The sequence below is a fragment of the Lichenostomus cassidix genome, chromosome 4 (assembly GCF_008360975.1).
Source record: "Lichenostomus cassidix isolate B80296 chromosome 4, HeHo_3.0, whole genome shotgun sequence".
Taxonomy (NCBI): domain Eukaryota; kingdom Metazoa; phylum Chordata; class Aves; order Passeriformes; family Meliphagidae; genus Lichenostomus; species Lichenostomus cassidix.
The window spans coordinates 11218223-11236885 of NC_139484.1; the positions used below are offsets into that span (position 1 = coordinate 11218223).

General features: G+C 42.4%; 1 protein-coding gene across 1 annotated transcript; it reads right to left on the reverse strand.

The window, feature by feature from the left end:
- Positions 1-3727: 3727 nt before the first annotated feature.
- Positions 3728-16173, reverse strand: PGRMC2 (progesterone receptor membrane component 2). Its single transcript, XM_085057878.1, has 3 exons — positions 15805-16173; positions 5955-6110; positions 3728-4944 (listed from the first exon to the last, which is right to left on the reverse strand). Exons 1-3 carry the CDS (start codon positions 16130-16132, stop codon positions 4847-4849), a joined length of 582 nt encoding a protein of 193 aa, XP_084914004.1. The 5' UTR covers positions 16133-16173; the 3' UTR covers positions 3728-4846.
- Positions 16174-18663: the final 2490 nt, after the last annotated feature.

Consider the following 18663-nt stretch of genomic DNA (forward strand, 5'->3'; position numbering starts at 1 on the left):
CATACAATTGGGTATCTGTCAGAAATATGACAGGGGAATGATAAATGTGGTGGAAAGCAAGGAGAGTGAAAGTCCATCTACACCTCTGGCTGCCTCTCAGGAATGCCCCTTTCACTTCCCATGGACTTGAATCTTCCCTCTCTTCCCTGCTAGGTGTGAAAAACAATCCTTGCAATGCTGCTTGTTTCACTGTCTGGTTTCAAGTGCTTCATGGGAACTGATGGACCTTGTTGCAGGGCCATAACTGAACATGCATAGATGTGTATCCAGCATCCTTTCCCATGCCTTTTAGGTCCATTTAATCTGACCTTAACTAGTGTTCTAACAGTGGTCTCTGACTGACCACTTTGCAAGTCTTGGACCTTGTCTAAAAAGTCTCCCATGTGCTTGCTGAAGAACTTCTAAGTTTGTCTTCATTTCTTGTTGACAACTAAACATACAAACACTTCAAAACATTACCCTGTCTAAAAAGAGGAAGATTTTTATCAAAATCCTGGATTTTTCAGAGGGAAGACTTAAGCTGGCTCTTGTTCCTGATGGAGACCAGATAATGTTTTCCTGCACTGAGCAGCAGTAGCCTGTCAGGGATTTCTGTGGGAGATAGAGCATTAGAATGGATGGGAAAGAGTTTATACTCACAGCAGCCTCCACCCTGCTGCAGCCTTTGCTTCAGGTACTGCTGAGGTGACAAATGACACTCCCTCGGCTCCAGGCAGAGAGGACACTTAAAAGTAGCTGAGGATCTCTTCTGTCAAATTCCACAGCTACACCAGACTCCATCTGCCACCTCAAGAGCTTTCTTCTCTGCTGTCTTCAGCCTCGGTGCTTTTGGGGTTTCAGGTGAACAACCCTTCACCTGTATTTCAGCCAGCCCTGGCACACAGGTTCTGTCAAAGCAACCTTAAACCCACTCTGAGCACCCATTAGGAAACATTTACCTTTAACCGTAAATTAGAACCCAGGAGGAGGATTTGCTTCCCATATATAAGTAAGTCTGCAAGGCCAGAGTTACATTATTATTCCAGCTGAGGAAAGGTTTAAAGAGCCAAATTTTTTGTACTATTCCATACAGAGGAGTAGTACCTCTCCCTATAGGAAATAAAACCCCACAAACTCTTACTGTATTGTCAAACAGACTCAAACAATGCCTATGAACTGTTTAACTGCTCCCTGCCTTTCACAGTGAAGACAGTAAAATCAAACTGGTTTTTCAGGAAGGAAAAAAAAGTTAGAAAATAGCTTAGAACTGAGATACCTAAAGTGAAACAATGTCAATAGCAGAGTACCATATTGATTTTATATGCTGTGCCCAACTCTGAATGATAGAAAATTTAAACCTTAGTCAAGGAAAAGTAGATCTAGCTCAATAAAAAGATACAAACAAGTATAAGCATAATTCTGTAGTCCTTACTAGAAATTCAAAATGTTCAGATCAAGTAAGAACAGGGTTTGGTTTTTTGTTGTTTTTTTTTTTTTTTTAAACTAAGGAGGATTGAAAATAATCTGCTGCCAAAATGAGGCATTTTTGGGAAGCGGTGTACAAAATGAGGCAGAAGTGTCAAAACAAATGATGACTCAAACTAATTTAACAGCAAGTCTAGCTTAGGAAAACAAGTCATATATTAAACTGGAAATGTATTTTGTTTCTAAAGATGAGGAATTCTTCCATCAAGACTCTCATGTTGCTTAAACAAAATTGAACACGGTATCAACCTGCCTGTCATTTTACTTAACAGTGAATTTTGACCACGTGATTGACACAAATGTTCCAAGGTTGAATGCCTCCATAAAATTATAATAATTGCACTGAAGTTTGGATAGAGCTGATGTTATGCTAAATTATGCTTAGTGTCAACTTTTTATAAATATGAAAGCTACAGTGTGTTTTAAAGCCCCTTTTTTTTAGGTTGCCAACTTTAGCTCACTAGTGTCTTTGTATGTAGGATGGATGAGGTTAATTTAAATCCACTAAACATCAAAATTAACCATTACGTCTGTGCAACATTCTGCTGGCATGGGATAAGTTTTGTATTCTTCACAGTTATCATTAAGATGCTTCAAAGCAAAACTCACCCTTTCCCCATCTTGTTCAGCTAATCCTGAAGGTCAAAATTTAAGCATTGTCCTTCTAAAACAATTTAAAAACCCCAACAGAGCTACATATAACTTCACTGTGATTAAGCTTCACTGCCTTTCTGATAGCAAGGGAAAGGAAAAGACTGCACTTGAGCTGGTAAGTCACAGCAGATGCTAAACAACCCTTCCTTCAAAAGCTACCTTTCTGCAGTAGGAAGTTAGTCCATCAAGCAGATACAACCCTTCCTTCAAAAGCTACCGTTCTGCAGTAGGAAGTTAGTCCATCAAGCAGATACAACCCTTCCTTCAAAAGCTACCGTTCTGCAGTAGGAAGTTAGTCCATCAAGCAGATACAAGCACGAGGCACAGCTAATGCTACAGCTGTGCTAGATGTAGCAATACCAATAGCTGTACTGAGTGAAGAGCAGAGAAACTCACAGCAAGTGTCAAGAACCTCTAGCTATGACTCCGTGTAGCAGAAGCTGTAACTCATACATGCATTTTCATGTGGAAGCCTGGGGAAAAAAACTTATCCGATTGTCCTAAGGGAGAGTTGGGCAAGCTGCCTTTGCTTGTTCCACAGCCAGACAAGCTGGGTGCCATGATGAGGTGCAACAGCTGTGCAATAGCTAAAAGTGAAAGGCATACTGTAAATGCAGTGTAAAACCTTTCATAGCGAGACTTACTTAAAAGAAAAAAATTCCTTAGTGAAGCATCCAGATATAGAACTGGTGTTTAATTACTCCCAGCCCCTGTCCTATGCGAGGAAGCTTATTTATCCTGTTAGTTCCCACTCTCCCATCTAAACCACATATTTCTGTGGTGAGTTACAGCAGCATGCCCAGCATTTCAGCAGTTAGATGATTAGCAGACACTCAATCCAAGGCTGGACATTGCACCGTTGCTCAGCTTATAAGGACGTGACCCAAGCAGAAGCCAGTGCTTGCTGAATTCACACCTCCCAGGAGAGTCCAGCCTGTACAGGAGCCTTCTGTGGAGAAACACAACTTCTACGGAAAAACAGCTCCACTTCTTCTACTTCTTCCATGCTAAAACTATTCTATTCCAAGGCTGGAGATGCAAGAGAATTCAACCTGCCTTCTAGGACACGTGAGTTACACATGATTCTGCAGAGGAGTTTTTGTTTATTTGTTTCATTTACATTGATATGAATCTCGTTCAGTCAAATAGGAATAAAAAAGTAGTCATCCCTGGAATTTCAGCATTTACAATTCAACAGGAAGTATATATATATATATATAAATTGTTACTGTAGACTTATCACAGGTGAAATCTGCAACCACAGGTACAAACATAAGCCATGAAGCTGCTGTTCTTGTCCTGTTAATGCCATGAGACATATTCCTTATACTCTACATTACATTTAGGTCCTAAAATGCTTTATTTAAATTGCTTTTTTCCCCCCACCATAAATGCACTGACATAGGTTTAGTCTCTTAAATACAGCTTACCTGAGTAAGTCTTCATGATTCCTCAACATCTGGGACTTGAAAGGTAAAATAACTCCACCGGGACAAGGAGCAGTATAAATAGCAGTGGCTGCTTCATCTATCCAAGACTTCTTCCCCTTTTTATTCCATCATATTCCAGCTCTGCTTAACAGCTTCTACACAAAGTCTAACAGCACATGTGGTATTGTACATGCTTTATTAAAATGGTACTCGTATTTACAATATCTGCAGAAACAATCCCTCCCAAGTCTTGCATTCAGACAGACACACACACAGACACACACGCGCAACGCCCCTTCACTCTACGGGGATGTGAAGGCTATGCTCCCAAAAGTTAGGCAGCTTCTGGAAGAGGAGGAAGGGAGACTTTTTTGTGTGTTTGTAATTCATTAAAAAGAAGCATGGGAGTATGCATTTGGCCATCACAATGCTAATTTAAGTATATGTAGTATTAACATACGGCAGTAACACTGAGTACTCCTCTTTTACATTCTATACACAGAATGACATCAAGGTTTTCCAGTCAACAGAACATTCCAATTCAGTCTCACTGCTGCTTGTAGTGACTATGAAACCGCAATTTGGGGGCTGTCCCTTAAAACAATTCAAGTCTATGTAAGCAAAATAAGGCACAATTAATATTTGATTTGATTTAGAGGATGAGAAAAAGGGGGAGAGACAGGCTTCAGATAATAGTTGTTGCAGAAGAAACATTTTTACCCAATCCTTTTGAGAAAAGGATGAATTTTATCCCCATCCTAATCTACATGGACTTCTCTTAGAGAACTGAAGTATTCTGCCGGGCTACTAACGCCCACATAGAAAACAAAATTGGAAATTCACATTTTAACACCAGCTTCAGTGTTCTAACGTACTGCTGCTGATGTGGATGAGTACGTCTTTCTTTAATGCTGAAGGAGAAGACACACACGAAACAAGATTCAAACCTTCCTCTGAGCTTGAAGACTCATATCTTTTAGAGAGCTTGTAAGATACACTAGTTGAAGGCTTCAGCTTACTGATAAAAAGGAATAGCATTTTTGCCTTTAAATCCCTGGCCCCTCTTCACTAATGAAGCCTAACCAGACATTACAAATAAACTGCAACAAAAAATTTGGCAGCACAAAGAATGTCTAGTATCCAAATCTTCATTTGTGAGTATATTATCTTCCTTGTACAAAACCTGTTGAATGTTTTTTCGCAGCAGATGAACTGTACCCAAAGATGCAGGACATTCTGTGATGGGGAATAAAGAGGTTGCAGTTCCGAAGGCCCCTGACTTTGGTTGTTTACAAAGTTCATTCCTGTTTAGTGTGATCCTTGGTATCTTCCTCATCTGTGTATTCTGATGGTTCTTCCCCTGGTTTTAGGAGTCTACCTACGTAGTCATATTTTTCTGAAAGAGATTTATGATTCCATTACAATTAAATACAGCTGCATTTGCTTGCTAGCCCATACTACTGCAAATTCACTTCTGCACACTACGGTTCTGAATCTCAGTCACTGAAACTGATCGCAGCATGCTCAGCCTCCTAAAGTAATCTTTCTACCATTACTTTCTCTAACTGAGAGTACTTTGTTTCCATTCTCCTCCAGCTGATCACCCAAGATTTATCACCCAAGGCCTAGAATCACTGCTCTTCAATGCTTCAGCCTGATTTCAATTAGCAAAATTATTTCCCCCTCCCTCCTTCCATATTTTCAGAAATTATTTCAAGACAAACTCGTTCAACCCTTTATGCTAAAACAACTCTTAGTCCTAATGATAATTTCATGGCATCCAAAGCAAACAACCTTGAGCGGGAGTTGCACCAGCTAAGATGATGGGATTTGAGAGTGAAATTCTGTGCTGAAGAGCTGAGAGAACAGTTTTCTTGTATAAAATTAAAACGTTAAAAAAGCTGTACTAAGAGCAAAAGGCTCTCTTGTGGAAGAAAGGCCTAAAATGCCATGTATTTTCTTAACAAAGTTACATCGCACACATATTAGGGAGGACCTCACTGCAATCTACAGCTTCCTCATGAGGGGACAAGGAAGGGCAGACACTTCTCTGTGATGACCAGTGACACAACCCTCAAGATGCAGCAGGGGAGGTTAAGGTTGGGTATTACAAAAAGGTTGTTCAGCCAGAGGGTGGTTGGGCACTGGAACAGGCTCCCCAGGGTCACAGCACAAATGCTGACAGAGTTCAAGCATTTGGACAATGTTTCCAGGCACTGGGTGGGATTCCTGGGGATGGTCCTGTGCAGGGCTAAGAGTTGAAATGGATGATCCTTGCAGGTCCCTTCCATCTCAGCATATTCTGTGATAATATTACTGTCAGTATCTCTTTAAAAGCTTCCCCAAGCCCAAATCAGTCATTTTTATTTAAAAGCATTTCCTTACGCCGATAGTTTGAGAATTTACCTTTAAATTGCATTTCCCACTCTCTTACACTTTCCATCTGTACAGCATTTAAGTCCGATAGGTCATCATATTCATCTCTGAGTGCATCTTTATCTAGACAGAAAGTTGCTAGTCCCCTGGAGGCATCTCTGCCAGCAAATATTCCATATGGGCCCTCTGAAAACAAAAAGACAAAATTGATACCTTCACGTCTTTGTTTATGGTGAGCAAATATCACTTCTTTACGCAGTCTGCCAAAGCCATACATTAAACTTCTGCAATGATGGGAACAGCAGCAGTTTCAATGCCATGGCTGTTAGACATTCAACAGCACTGCAATTCAATCTTTAATATCACTAGGAGATAAAGTCTGCTGAGAGAAGCAGAACTAGGAAAATAGCTTTGAAGGGATAACTGGAAAAATCCCTGTCAGTTGATGCAAGCCAGTTGATGCAAATTCCAAAAGGACCAGAGGCTGGAATTCAAAAGAAATACACTTCTATTAAGCAACACATTGAATATTTACAAGTCGGGCAGGAACAGAAGCAAATTGCATAGACATCTTAATTACAAATCCATTATTATAAAAATATGTAACTTAAGAGGACTAATTAATTATTTCCCTTCACTTACAGAATCACAAGAACTTTCTAAATCTTTTTTGACATTTCTTACTTCTGAGGACATCACCTCACTTATTTTGGGCAGCAGATCCCACATAGCCTTAGCCTGTAATGCTCTTGAAAAAAAAATGGCACATATTGTCATGTTAAGAATATAAAGCAACTGCTTCCTCTGTGCTTTTTGACCAATGCAAAGCAGCACAAATATCCCAATTCACTTTTGAGGAATGACTCTGAAAGAAATAGTACTACCAAGAGAAATGGATGATTTGCAAACCAATAATTTGCACGCTAGAGTTGGTAACTGGCTTTCCCAAATTTTAATTAACTGAAAGAACTTCAAACATATTGTTATCTTAGATTTTCTTGACCTAAAACCAAATACCTTAAATTCAGATCAATTAAAAAACCCAAACCAATAAAAAAAACCAAAAATCCCACTTTAAAATTTTCTGCACTAACTGCAGCAGCCTAGCCCCACAGAGATACGCAAGGCTTGCTCCAGAGTAGTCCCTAGGTGATGGTAGTAAACAGGCCAGAACCCTTCTCTGGCTTACCTCTCAACAGTGGTCGTCAACCTGAAGAAAAGGCAGCACGCATGGGCAAGAATGAACACAAGCAAGTGGCAACCACACTGTCCTTCACCCCCTCTATTGCCTGCTGGAGCACCTCAGACCTCTTCTGCACCAGGACGAGCCATGGGGAATCATTCCGAAAGGTTGGTTCCTCCCAGGCCGCTCGCTGCAGCCACCACACCTATCTGCTCTTGCCGGGCATTGACTCCAGGGTTGAGACAGAGGCTGAATGCAGCAGGAAGAATTCCTGAAGCAGGGAACCTGAGTACCATATGGATTAGAAGAAACTATGTCCTCACCAGAACTGGTGTCATCTCTCCATCCCACAGTGTTTGGTGTTGTAAGCTGCTTACAGTCAAACCTGAGAACAGAAGGCTGTCTTGTGTACCAAAGACAATTCCCTTGTCTCTCTGGAAATAAACCAATTGATTTCAAAGCTCAGTTTCACAAGAAGGAGACAATAGAGAATGAACTGTCAGGTAGAAGTTTGCACTGTACTAGTCTGACCATAATAATGAACAGCATCTCTGTGCTCATCCTTTTGGCTATTTAGCTCCAGGAACAGCGTTCACAAGAACTACCTCAGGGATCAGGAACTACAGTTACAGGATTTCAGAGAAACAAAGTCAAGAGGGCTATCTTTCCTAATTGCATCCTGAGTTAAGGAATTATTTGAAAAACAAGATTTAGAGACTGAAATCAAACCTATACCAATGCACTCTGCATGCTCAGTCGCTTTCACAGAACAGGCTAAGAGGCAGCAGTGACCATCATTTGCAACAAAACATAGAGTTTTTCAAACAAAAACTCCTGCTTCATTCAAAACAGCAAACATTCAAGTGATCTCCTTTTTGATGTTCTGAATGAAGAACACAGGAGCTATAAACAGCTCTTACAAATACCACAATTAGTAAATCCTTAAAAGCAATTGTAAATTGTCACTTAACGACCCCACCAGCAGTATTCTGTCTCCAGTTTTTCCTTTCCCTGAAGTGTTTCAAGCAAGTATGTCCATAAATCCTACTATTTGCACAAGGTGTTTTCCAAATTCTGGCTAATCAGAAAGTAGCACCCTGCTCCCCTTCCTGTTCACTCTGCATTTAGTCACAGCACCTGCTGAGATGCCACCTCTTGGTCCACCAGCTTGATTCCAATTATTTATATTAAAAAGAGAATGACATATTTATCAGTATCAAGCACTGAACACTCTTAAATCTCAATAATACACTTAACTGAAAGCATGAAAACTTTCAGAATGTATCAGCTTGCATTAAGATTAATGGATGCAAAATTTCTGCAAGTATCTTGTAATCTCAGATGCTATTACACCAATATATTTTTTCTTTTCTAAAACTGAATTTGAATGTTAACATTCCAGAATGTTTATTACAGAAGTATTCAGAAGTCACAGAGGAATCGTCAAGCCAAGTCCAAGCACTCAGTGGAATGCTAACTTGTAAAAACCAACCTTTGGACTCAGTAGACAGCATTTCAAATTCCAGCTTGGCAAATGTAACTTAGAAATGTATCCTATTCTTTAATCCTACACTAAAAGGTAAATATTGAATTGTGAGTATTAGTAAATGGTGCAAGCTTGGCTTCACCTTAGTTGCTAAAGCAGAAGTTCAGAGATCTCAGTATGAGCAATCTACTTCGAGATTTAAAGCTTCCATGCAGGTGCTTCTGCACTGAGTTTAAGCACAGAATTTTATATTAATACAAAACATACAGGTCTCAGGTTCTGCTCTAAGCCCCAGTCTATTATTCACTTTTATATAAAACAGTGGTGCAACAGTCTTAAAGGGTATTTTGCGTATCAGATGTCATTGCACTTGGAGAAGTGTCCAGGAAGGTGCCAGCACATGAAATCCTGGGGCGAAAATATCCTTCAGGAAGAGGATTCTGAGGTGGAGGCACTAGTGCAATCCTAGACACACTCCCATGGAGTTCTTTCATGGCCTGATGCAATTTACTCTGCAAGCCCTACCCACAGTCCTTCTCTCCTTTCGTCTGCCCACCTATTTAGCCTGGCTCCTGCTGTAAATAATTGATTGCAGCATGACATGACAGACATGCTGAAGGGAGGGCAGGAAGAGTGACTTGTAGCACAGGTATGTAAACCAAAGCAAGTTTTTGAGACCATATCACAGAATTTCAGTGGTATTTGTTTTTTGCTGTATCCCCAAATTAGCTATTTCACAGTCAAATATGTCTTTAGAAAATTCTCCTCCCACTCCTATTTGGCATACCACAACAACAAGAGTCAGGGAAGTGTCAAAACCAATTAAAACACATCTGCTACATGCTGCTTGGCTATATGGAGGTACAAGTCTTCCATAAAGGAAAATTGTTCCTTGAAGAATGCTTTTCCTCCCATCATGGCTTTCACATATTAAAGCACTCTGTTTCAGAGCCTTTGTTTATTTTAGCCCTGAGACCAGTAATCAAGCCCACGTATTTGCCTGCCTATCTCCACATCTATACCTCCATGTTCATACACTGCATTTCCCTGTATAAAGTCCTCATCTACCTTACAACTCCACCTTCTATAAAGTATGCCCTTCTCTAAGCTACAACACATGCAAAACGTTGCTACCCACCACCTGCAGAGCTTCACTTCCTTGCAGAATCCAGTTAAGAATCTAGCAGCCTTGAGGAATCTGACATCCTGTTCCAGCCTAACATTTATTTGTCTTTATCCACAATAAATGGGTAGGCTGAGAATTGGTGAAGTTAAAGTCTCTTCAGATAATAAAAATGCACTCAGGATTTCTGCATCTCCTAGCCCTGTTTTGGTTCTCTAATGAAGATTTAATTTCTCTGCAGATGAGGAAAAATCTATTCAACCTAAAGCACCATATTAAAAATTCTGAACCATTTTGAAGTTTTTGTTTGGAAGCACTGCTTCTAGTCACTTCCTCCAAAACAGGCTAAACTGGATCTTGGAACAGCACACGTTTCAATTTTCAGCCAGTTTGGCCAATAGTTCCCCCAGCAAAACCTATGCTGGTATCCAACTTCAGAATATATCCCTGGTTGCCAAAGAGGTTCACTGACCATTTCAGCTCAGTAGCAGCTTTGTGGAACATCCCAGACTATGAGTCCAGCAGCAGCAACGAAGGTGAACCTTGTACACTGAACTTTGGATCGCTCCAAGGGGCAGCATGAGGAATACACCACACACAGCCACATGTGGACTTTATAGCTAATGAGGTGATTAGGTAAGCTAAGAATTGTATCCATCTTCACAGGGTCCACGTGATTTCTCTCAGGAAGCTGCACAGGTTAACAACAAGGCTCAGTTTTAAACCAGCAGCTTTGGTTTCTTCAAGTGGTCAAAAAGCACTTCAAAGCAATCACCAAATATGCATCTGTGGGCTCCATACAGCTACTGGAAATAAACCCCGTTTTTGTCTGAAGCTCAGATACTCATGGACAGCACTTGTTAATCTGCAGACAAGGACTAATCTCTCCTTTAATGTGAATTAAAGGAACAAAGGGAGACAGGCCACAAAATTATGAACAACTACATTATTCTATGGTTTTGCCTGCTTTTTCCACTCCAAATCAAAGTGAAAAGTCCACTGGCTGTTTCAAATTTTTTATCTGAATCCTGACACATGTTTGCTCAGTGCTGCATCTTTCATAAGAGAATGAAAAAGCTGAAAGTTGGACTAAGCCATTTGGAGATGCAGCTTAAAAGCAGAAGGTTTCTAATAACATTTATCACTGGGAATTCAAGGTGACACAATTTTAACTATACTGCTCCAGATTTACATGAAATGAAAGATGTGGGTCAATTTTAAGTTACAACTTGCATGGAAAGTATGTGTTCTTAGGAGACCAAGCCCCATGCTAAAATGAGAACTCTACAGATGGGAAGTTTACATGCTAAGATGGGAACTGCTTAGAAACAGGGGTCTAAACTTGACTCCTCAGGCACAAGGCCAGAGAGCCTCACTCTCTCTTTTGCTTACTTGCTATTTAACTCTGTGGAAAAAAAACAAAAAGAAAAGTGCAAGCATCAATGACCCAATTTCAACTAAAGGGGCAGACAACAAGCACTGCTAAGAGAGCCTGTAGTCCAGCAGTCAGGAGATTGGTGGAAGACAGTTCCAGTGTTGAGAAGGATCTAGATTCCACATCTTGGCTTGTCTGACCGCTAGTTTATTTCACAGTAAGACAAGCAATGCTGGCCAGGTTTTTGGTTCAATGAGAGCGATGCTGCTGTGGACTGGACTTAACATCTACATGTCACTAACCATGATGTCACTATCACATCTAATATATCCTGCTTTGAGCACAACTGCTTGATCAGGCATCAGGTGACGCGATGATCTCAGAGGTTTTTTCCAGCCTAATCAATTCTGTGACTGGAGCATGATTGGTTTAAATAGGAATTAGGAATTTACACTGACCTCTTATCAAATACACAGTTGTTCAAGTTTTAAGGAATACACTGAGGTTATGGAAAAAGGAATTCAAAAAAAGACAAAGGGAGAGCTGACAGACACACAGCAGAAGCAGAGGAGGGACACAGTGCTGATTCTCCTGCACAAAACCACTTTACTGATCTCCATGAACATGGCCTGGAGGCTCAGAACCTCCATCCTGGTAGCAAAGACACTACTCCCTTTAACCAGAAGTATGGAAACAATCTCTCACCAATAAATTAAATAAATAAACAAACAAACAAACCCCAAACCTTTTAGTTTTACTGCTTCTGACTAGAACTCCACTTCTTTATCCAGAAATACTGTTTCTCTGAAAAGCTGAATCCCAGGGCGAGAGACACTTCCACTTCATAGACACCCAATAGCTGACAAACATCAGAACCACAGAGAAGACCTTACACACTTTACAGAAGGCACTTCTTTTCCCCAGTCTTATCCTCTGTACTCATCTTTAACCCCTGAGCCTGTTGTGTTAAGATAAGGCCACCCTTAACAGTATTCTCCAAATACAACGTATCTAGTGTCCCTCCTGCAACATTTCACTCTAAGCATACCCTTGGAAAGGATTATTGGAAAAGCACCATTGCCATGTCAACAGGGACACAGTGAAATTTACAGCACTCAATTCTGAACCAAGTCTAACAGCATCAGATTATTTTCATAAAAATTACTGGAAAAAATGACAGCTGCTAACCTCAACGAAATAAAACCAGTTTTCCCTTCATGAAAAATGAACTATGATGAAATTTTTTGTAGAAGGAACTACTACTATCTAATCTATTCCTCTTGGCAAACTTGGAAGATCAAAAATCTTCACGACATCTTGAAAGACAAGAATGGCATGAGAAATGAGTAGACAGTGACAACATATTGCAATGAAGGAAAGTCATGAAATTGATTTTTTTAAGATCATGAAACAATAAGAACCAAGAAGTGATGCAAACAGTTGCATACTCAGGGTTGCACATAATCTTGCTTTGTCATGCTCAAAGATGCCAACTTTCAAAAATGCAAAAGTATTTGCTAAGTTAATCAAAACATGTTTACAGCATTACCTTGGCATGCCAATTGAAATGCTAAATATTAAGATTTGCTGACATGAAGTCCTTTAACTCTTACAATGATCTTCTATTGACAAATACATAACCTGAAATCTTGATACAAACAAACACAAAACCGAATGTTACAATAAATGAAAAGTAAAAACTGTCTCTCATTCCAAGATATAAAACCAACACAGCACACACAAAAGGTATTACTGATTAAACCCTAAGTCATGAGATGTGATTACAGATGGGAAATCATCCCAATAGAGGTTCTCTGACAGTCTCATTATGTGGTATTTTTAATACTGAATCACTAATTGTTTACATTAGTTCTTCTGGAGTTTGCAGATGATAAAGGGAAAGGCAATTAATTAGAATTAATAATCAGTCAAAGCATTCTAGGTCACTTACTCATCTGGGCACAAGCAGAAGTGGTATTTAATACACTTAAGTCAAGTCTTGAAACAAAGGGTGTAGTTGCGGGACAGAGCAGCATTTTGGCAAAGAACTTGGCAAGTAAAGTTTTAAATTATAAGTTCAATGTAAGCAAAGTGGTTTTTGGAGACACAGACAGTTAAATGTACAATGTGACCTTTTCTTGGTCTAAAATACATTAAGACATACCAAACACTAACAGGGTAATACCAATGAGATAAACCATGGAAGGCTTACAGAAGACAACATGAGAAAAACACCCCACAAAACTGGGAAACATCTGGATTAAATGTTCAAGAAAATGAAGTTTTCAGTCATGGCTGTTTGAAAAGATGGCTTCAACAGTCTATCAATATTTAAAAAACCCTTAACTGTATGTATGTAAAGGGCTCTTCAAAGAAACGGACCAAAGTATAACAGGATTCACCGGATGGAAACTTAAAACCAGGAGAGATTTTGAATAAAATCCGAAGTTTGGTGGAAACTTTAATGGAATCTGAACTGTTGGACAAAAATCTGGACTAGACAACAATTTTGTGCATTTTAAACTTTCTGCTATGAGCAGAAAAAAAAGGAACACCTTGGCATCCAAACTACACTGGAAGAGAAAACCCAGACCTCACTATGAAGACATGAGAAGCCACCTGAGACAGTCACTTTATTCAACGTTAACCCAGCACTCCAGACATGCTGAAGACTGACAGCAAGCCCTCAGCCATTGCTTTTTGCTGCCTTCAAAGCTGAAGCACTACTTCTCCACATCAGTATCTCAACAAACTACTACAGGCTCACTGTCAGAGCCTGAAATATCAGCAAAGCCAGTGTCCTCAGCTCTTTCTTCTGTTAAAATTTGGCCATGTTTTGCACTCCCCTTGCCACACTCCAGCTATGAGACATAAAATTACCATGAGAACTGCTGAGGACATCTGGCTACTCTGGCTGAAGCATTTCGGAAAAGTTCTCAACCAGCTGTAGGAGACTTATCCACCTGAACTCTTCTCAGGTCTTTAAGGCCTGCAAACTACCTACGACTATTTTTCTTTATAGCCACAAGAAAGTTGCAAGAAAAAACTCCCTGATTATGTATCCAAAGAGGGAAACAGCGTCAGCACGATTCAAAAATCAACATTTCTGGCAGAGAACACACAGCTGATGATGCACTGGTTGAGCTTTACATGCAACACCCCAAGGTACAGATCTGATAGATGAAACGATGTCACTTCTGTTAGAAAAAGGCAATCTTTCACTACAGGGACAAAGAAAAAATAAGAAAGCCTTATTTTTATAAGAAAGCCTCCACGAAAACTACAAGCACTGCTTTTAAGGAAACCAGCTGCTACCAGTTATCAAAAAGCAGATTGATGTCCTAGAACATAAAGTTTTGGCTTCATCACAATAATGGGCCTCCAAAGGTTGACAGTGTGAACCACTGATGGTATCTACAGTGGAGAGCCTAACATTTAACTGAAGTTTGATACACAAAAGAGAGAAAGTGAATGTTTAGAATCATGGTTCAGCATTATTTCATGGAGTAATCTGTCAGCTTACTAGTGTTTTACGTTTCATGCAGCACGTGTATTACCTGCATTTTATGTCAGCACACAGGTCTCAGTTTAAAAACCCCTAAATAAGAGAGACAAAAGAACTAGCCTGATTAAGTGTCATGAAAGCTGCAGCTCACCAGGCTGCATTTTCTCTGCTTTACTAGTTAATAAACAACATAAAGCATGGCAAGGTACTTCAGATTCCATGGTGAACTTTAACAGTACCCAGCCAAAGAAGCATTTTCATTCAATTACAGCAGTTTCAATTTCTGCAACTGGTATTACAAACTTTCAGAGTAAAAACAGTTACAAAATTCTAGCCCACTCCAACCATACAACTGCTTGTCCCTTCCCTGCCAAGAACCAGAGACTTGTAACATGCCAGCTCTGTATTTTTCTTTTGGTAACCCCAATTATTAAATAATAACAATAATAATGATTACTTAACTCGAACTATTTCCTGGAGGAGTGGGAAGTATCCTCTCTCACCTCCACCCCTCTCACAGGGAAGATTGCCATGCCTACTATAAAAGCTCCTGCATAGTTTGATTACATCAAGTTTTCCAAACCACCATTGTTTAAAGAAGAAAATTATCAGCAGTCATAGCCCTTATTTCCTTTGGCATCAGATGTGAACTCAGTGCTCACCAGTAAGCTTACCCACCTCGTTATTAATAACACTGTTTATCATGAGAAAATATGCTGCAGTTTCACAGGACACAAGGTGAATACAAAACCAGAACATTTCTTTGAAGCTTACTTTTCTGAACCTTCGAAATACACATTTTCTCTCTGAAGAGGAGTGCTGTCTGTCTGTCTAAGAGATTGGCTTGATTTCTGCACTCTTCCCAACAGCAGCAACATACTAATCCCAGAGTTCTCCTTGCCTGTCTCTATCCCGACTAAAAGTCATACTTAATATGCCATTTACACCTAAATAAATAACCAGCTGGTTGGTTTCCTCTCCTGAGCCATAAGCGCTAGAACGAAGAAAGCACTGCTCAGCTGCACTTGGGAAACCTACTAAAAGAGACAGAAGGAAAAAAAAAATAGAATTAAGCACGGCACATCCAAGTGAAGGCATGTGGAGCAATGCGGGGTGCCCGAGGAGAACCCAGGCCCGCTGTGCATCACCAGTGCAACACCGCCGCTGGGTCCCAGGCCGGACTCCCCCCCGTGCCCCCGCCGTCTCACCGGGCCCGTAGAACTTGCTGCCTTTGGTCACGTCGAAGACTTTGCCGTTGACAGCCAGGAGGATGCGAGGGTTGCGAGCACCGTCGAATTCGCGCAGCTGCTCCAGGGAGAAATCCCGGCGCTTCATGCGCGGCAGCTCGGCGGCCTTGCCCTGCCGGGCCGCGCCCCCCGGCCCGCTCCGCGTTCCCCAGCGCAGGTAGAGCCGGTAGGCCGCCAGCAGCGCCAGCGCCAGCAGCCCCACGCTCAGCAGCACCTCGCCGCCCGCCACGGCCGCGCCGCCCGCCCGGCCGCCCTCAGTCCTGAGCCGCCCCTGCCCATCGTCCGCCATCGCTGCCCGGACAGCGCGCGCCCGCCCGGGACACGCCCGGCCACGGACACGCCCCCGCCCACCGCCCCTCCCGCTTCCCATTGGCTGCCGGCCCGAGCCGGCCCCGCCCCCGCCCGGCTCGCGCCCCGCCGGCGAATGGGGACGCGGGCACGCCCCGCGCCCAGCCCAACGGCGCGCGCGCGCCGCTCGCGCGAGAGGCGCCGCGTCTCCTAGCGCGCGTGCGCGCGGGCCGCCCCCCCGCTTCCCCCCCTCACGCGCCCAGGTGGCGTTGGCGGGAGCGGCGCGGGAGGCGCGCGGGAGGCGCCGTTGCCATTGCCATTGCCATTGCCATTGCCATTGCCATTGCCGTTCCCGATCGGTGCGGGATCGCTCCGCCGCCTCCTCACGGCAGCGGGCGGGAACCGCCGGGAGCGGCGGCAGGGGCTGAGGGCACCGCGTTGGACCCGCGGCGCGGGGGGAGGGGGGTTAGCAGGAGGCGCCCGGTCCGCCACCGGGGAAGGGGTCGAAGGCCGGCGGTGTTTGGCCAGCGCGGTGCGGCCACGTCGTGCAGCTCCGGCCTGGCAGCTGCTGAGGGAGCGACACGTCTGCCTGTGCGGGGCTCTGAGGCGGCGGCGCCCGCCCGGGGCACGCCGGGCCGGTGTGTGGGGCGAAGCGGCTCGGGGGCTGCTTGGTGCGCTTCGCTGCTTAGGATGAACGTACCCTTCCTTCCATTTGTGGCTGTCAGCAAACGGGGTGATTGCTGACAGAAGGCTGATGCGCTACGATCACCTCTGGTGCTGTGAAATGCATCGCTGGCAGCACATAGATGGCTCTCGTACACCTCGTTACGTACTAGCCATGCTCGGGAGGGAGTTTGCTCGGTTACGTGAGGAGAAAGACTTCTTAAAGGTTGTATTGTTTCCAGGGGGAGAGAGGGGTGCGTGTAGATCGTCACAGCAGGAGGACACCTGCAGAGACCACAGAGACCTGAAAGCAGAATTTAGCCCTTGTGCTCCTGTCACTCTGTGAACGTGATGCCAAGCAGCACTGACCATCTCATCGGATGACACAGAAGAGCCACTCTGTGAATGTGTAACAGGCCCAGGGAATGTAAGCCTGCCTCGGCAACTCTCCCTGCGGCTGGAATGTGGTACAGGGAGTACTTTGGACTTGAGAAAGGCTCTTGCTCCACGTAACTTTGTGGTGCTGAAGCATCCCTGCCTAATACCAGCTTCAGGACTAATTCACAGTTATGTAACTCGCTTGGAAAACTCAAACGTTTTTACGAAGCTGGGAAGACAGTGCAAGAGACTAAACCCAGTGGGAAATAACATTAAGGATATTTGGTATTTACATAAAGCCCCGAGTTTTCAACACCCTGTGTAATGATTAGGTGTTTAATCTTCTGCCCTCTGAGCTGGTTCGGTAATGACTACCTCTGTGAGGAAACAGGATAAAGTTCTTGCTAGTTAAAGACCTGCAATTAAAATACTACTATTCTCCTTAACCCAGCAGGCTCTATTTAATATATGTATAAGTAAACACTATTAAGAAAGTCCTTTTATCTGAACAAGTCACAGCTTGATTGTGGTTAACAACAGTTTTTATTACAGAATTATAACATGTTTAAATTGTCTGGGCACAGCTATGGTGCAGATCAGAAAAAGACAAAGTTGCAGTCTTATCTCTGGATTTCCTTCTCTCAAGTTTAATATAGATTTTTCCACATTATCTTAATATATTCTCTTCCTTGGTATTTCAGAGATGGGTTCAGAAAAGAGAAACAAGTAGTAAGAGATGTGAAGAACTTTCATCCATCTACTTTGAAGGATCTTGCCTCTGAGTTCATACAGGCTGGCTAAATTGAAAATTGTTTCTTTGAAAACCTGTGGTTTCCCGCTGCGTGGATGTGGTGGTATGCTAAATCCTGGCAGAAATACTTTTAAGAAATTGGTGTTGCAACTCCAACCATTCATTTTCATCTTCATTTTTTTTCTTCTGGATGCCTCAGGAGATTATATTGCTACCTGGGCTTGGCTGGGACACCTTGGCTTAGTTCTGTGAGCCATAGTGACTATTTTTGATCCCCAGATAAGAGCTGGAAACCAAGAGGAGTTTCAGGAACCCGCCCTAAGGACACAAAATAGTTTAAAAGACTGCATTTAGGAGAGTTGTGCTTGAAAGAATTTGAACACTAGAAACTAGACAAATATGAAATATATCTGGATTAGACCATTTCCAAACCTGTCAAATTTTATTAATGCACGGTTAGCTCGACCTGCCAAAGAAATGCCAGGAAACACAGTTTCTCCACCATGACTTGTAGTGTTTTCTTCCTTGCCTGACTGGTTTGCCAAGACAAAAAGTCTGTCCCTGTACAGTGTAAGAGTTATGCTGTACTGATAAATGATAAGGGGTCTTCAAAAATCTCTTGGTGTTACTGTGCTGCTTCTGTTCTTTATGTGCATTCCTCAGTGGTTATTTAGGTGTGAACAAGTCTTGCTTTGATCTAATTGACAGCCAGCTGTCATAGATCCTGATCCATGATTGGG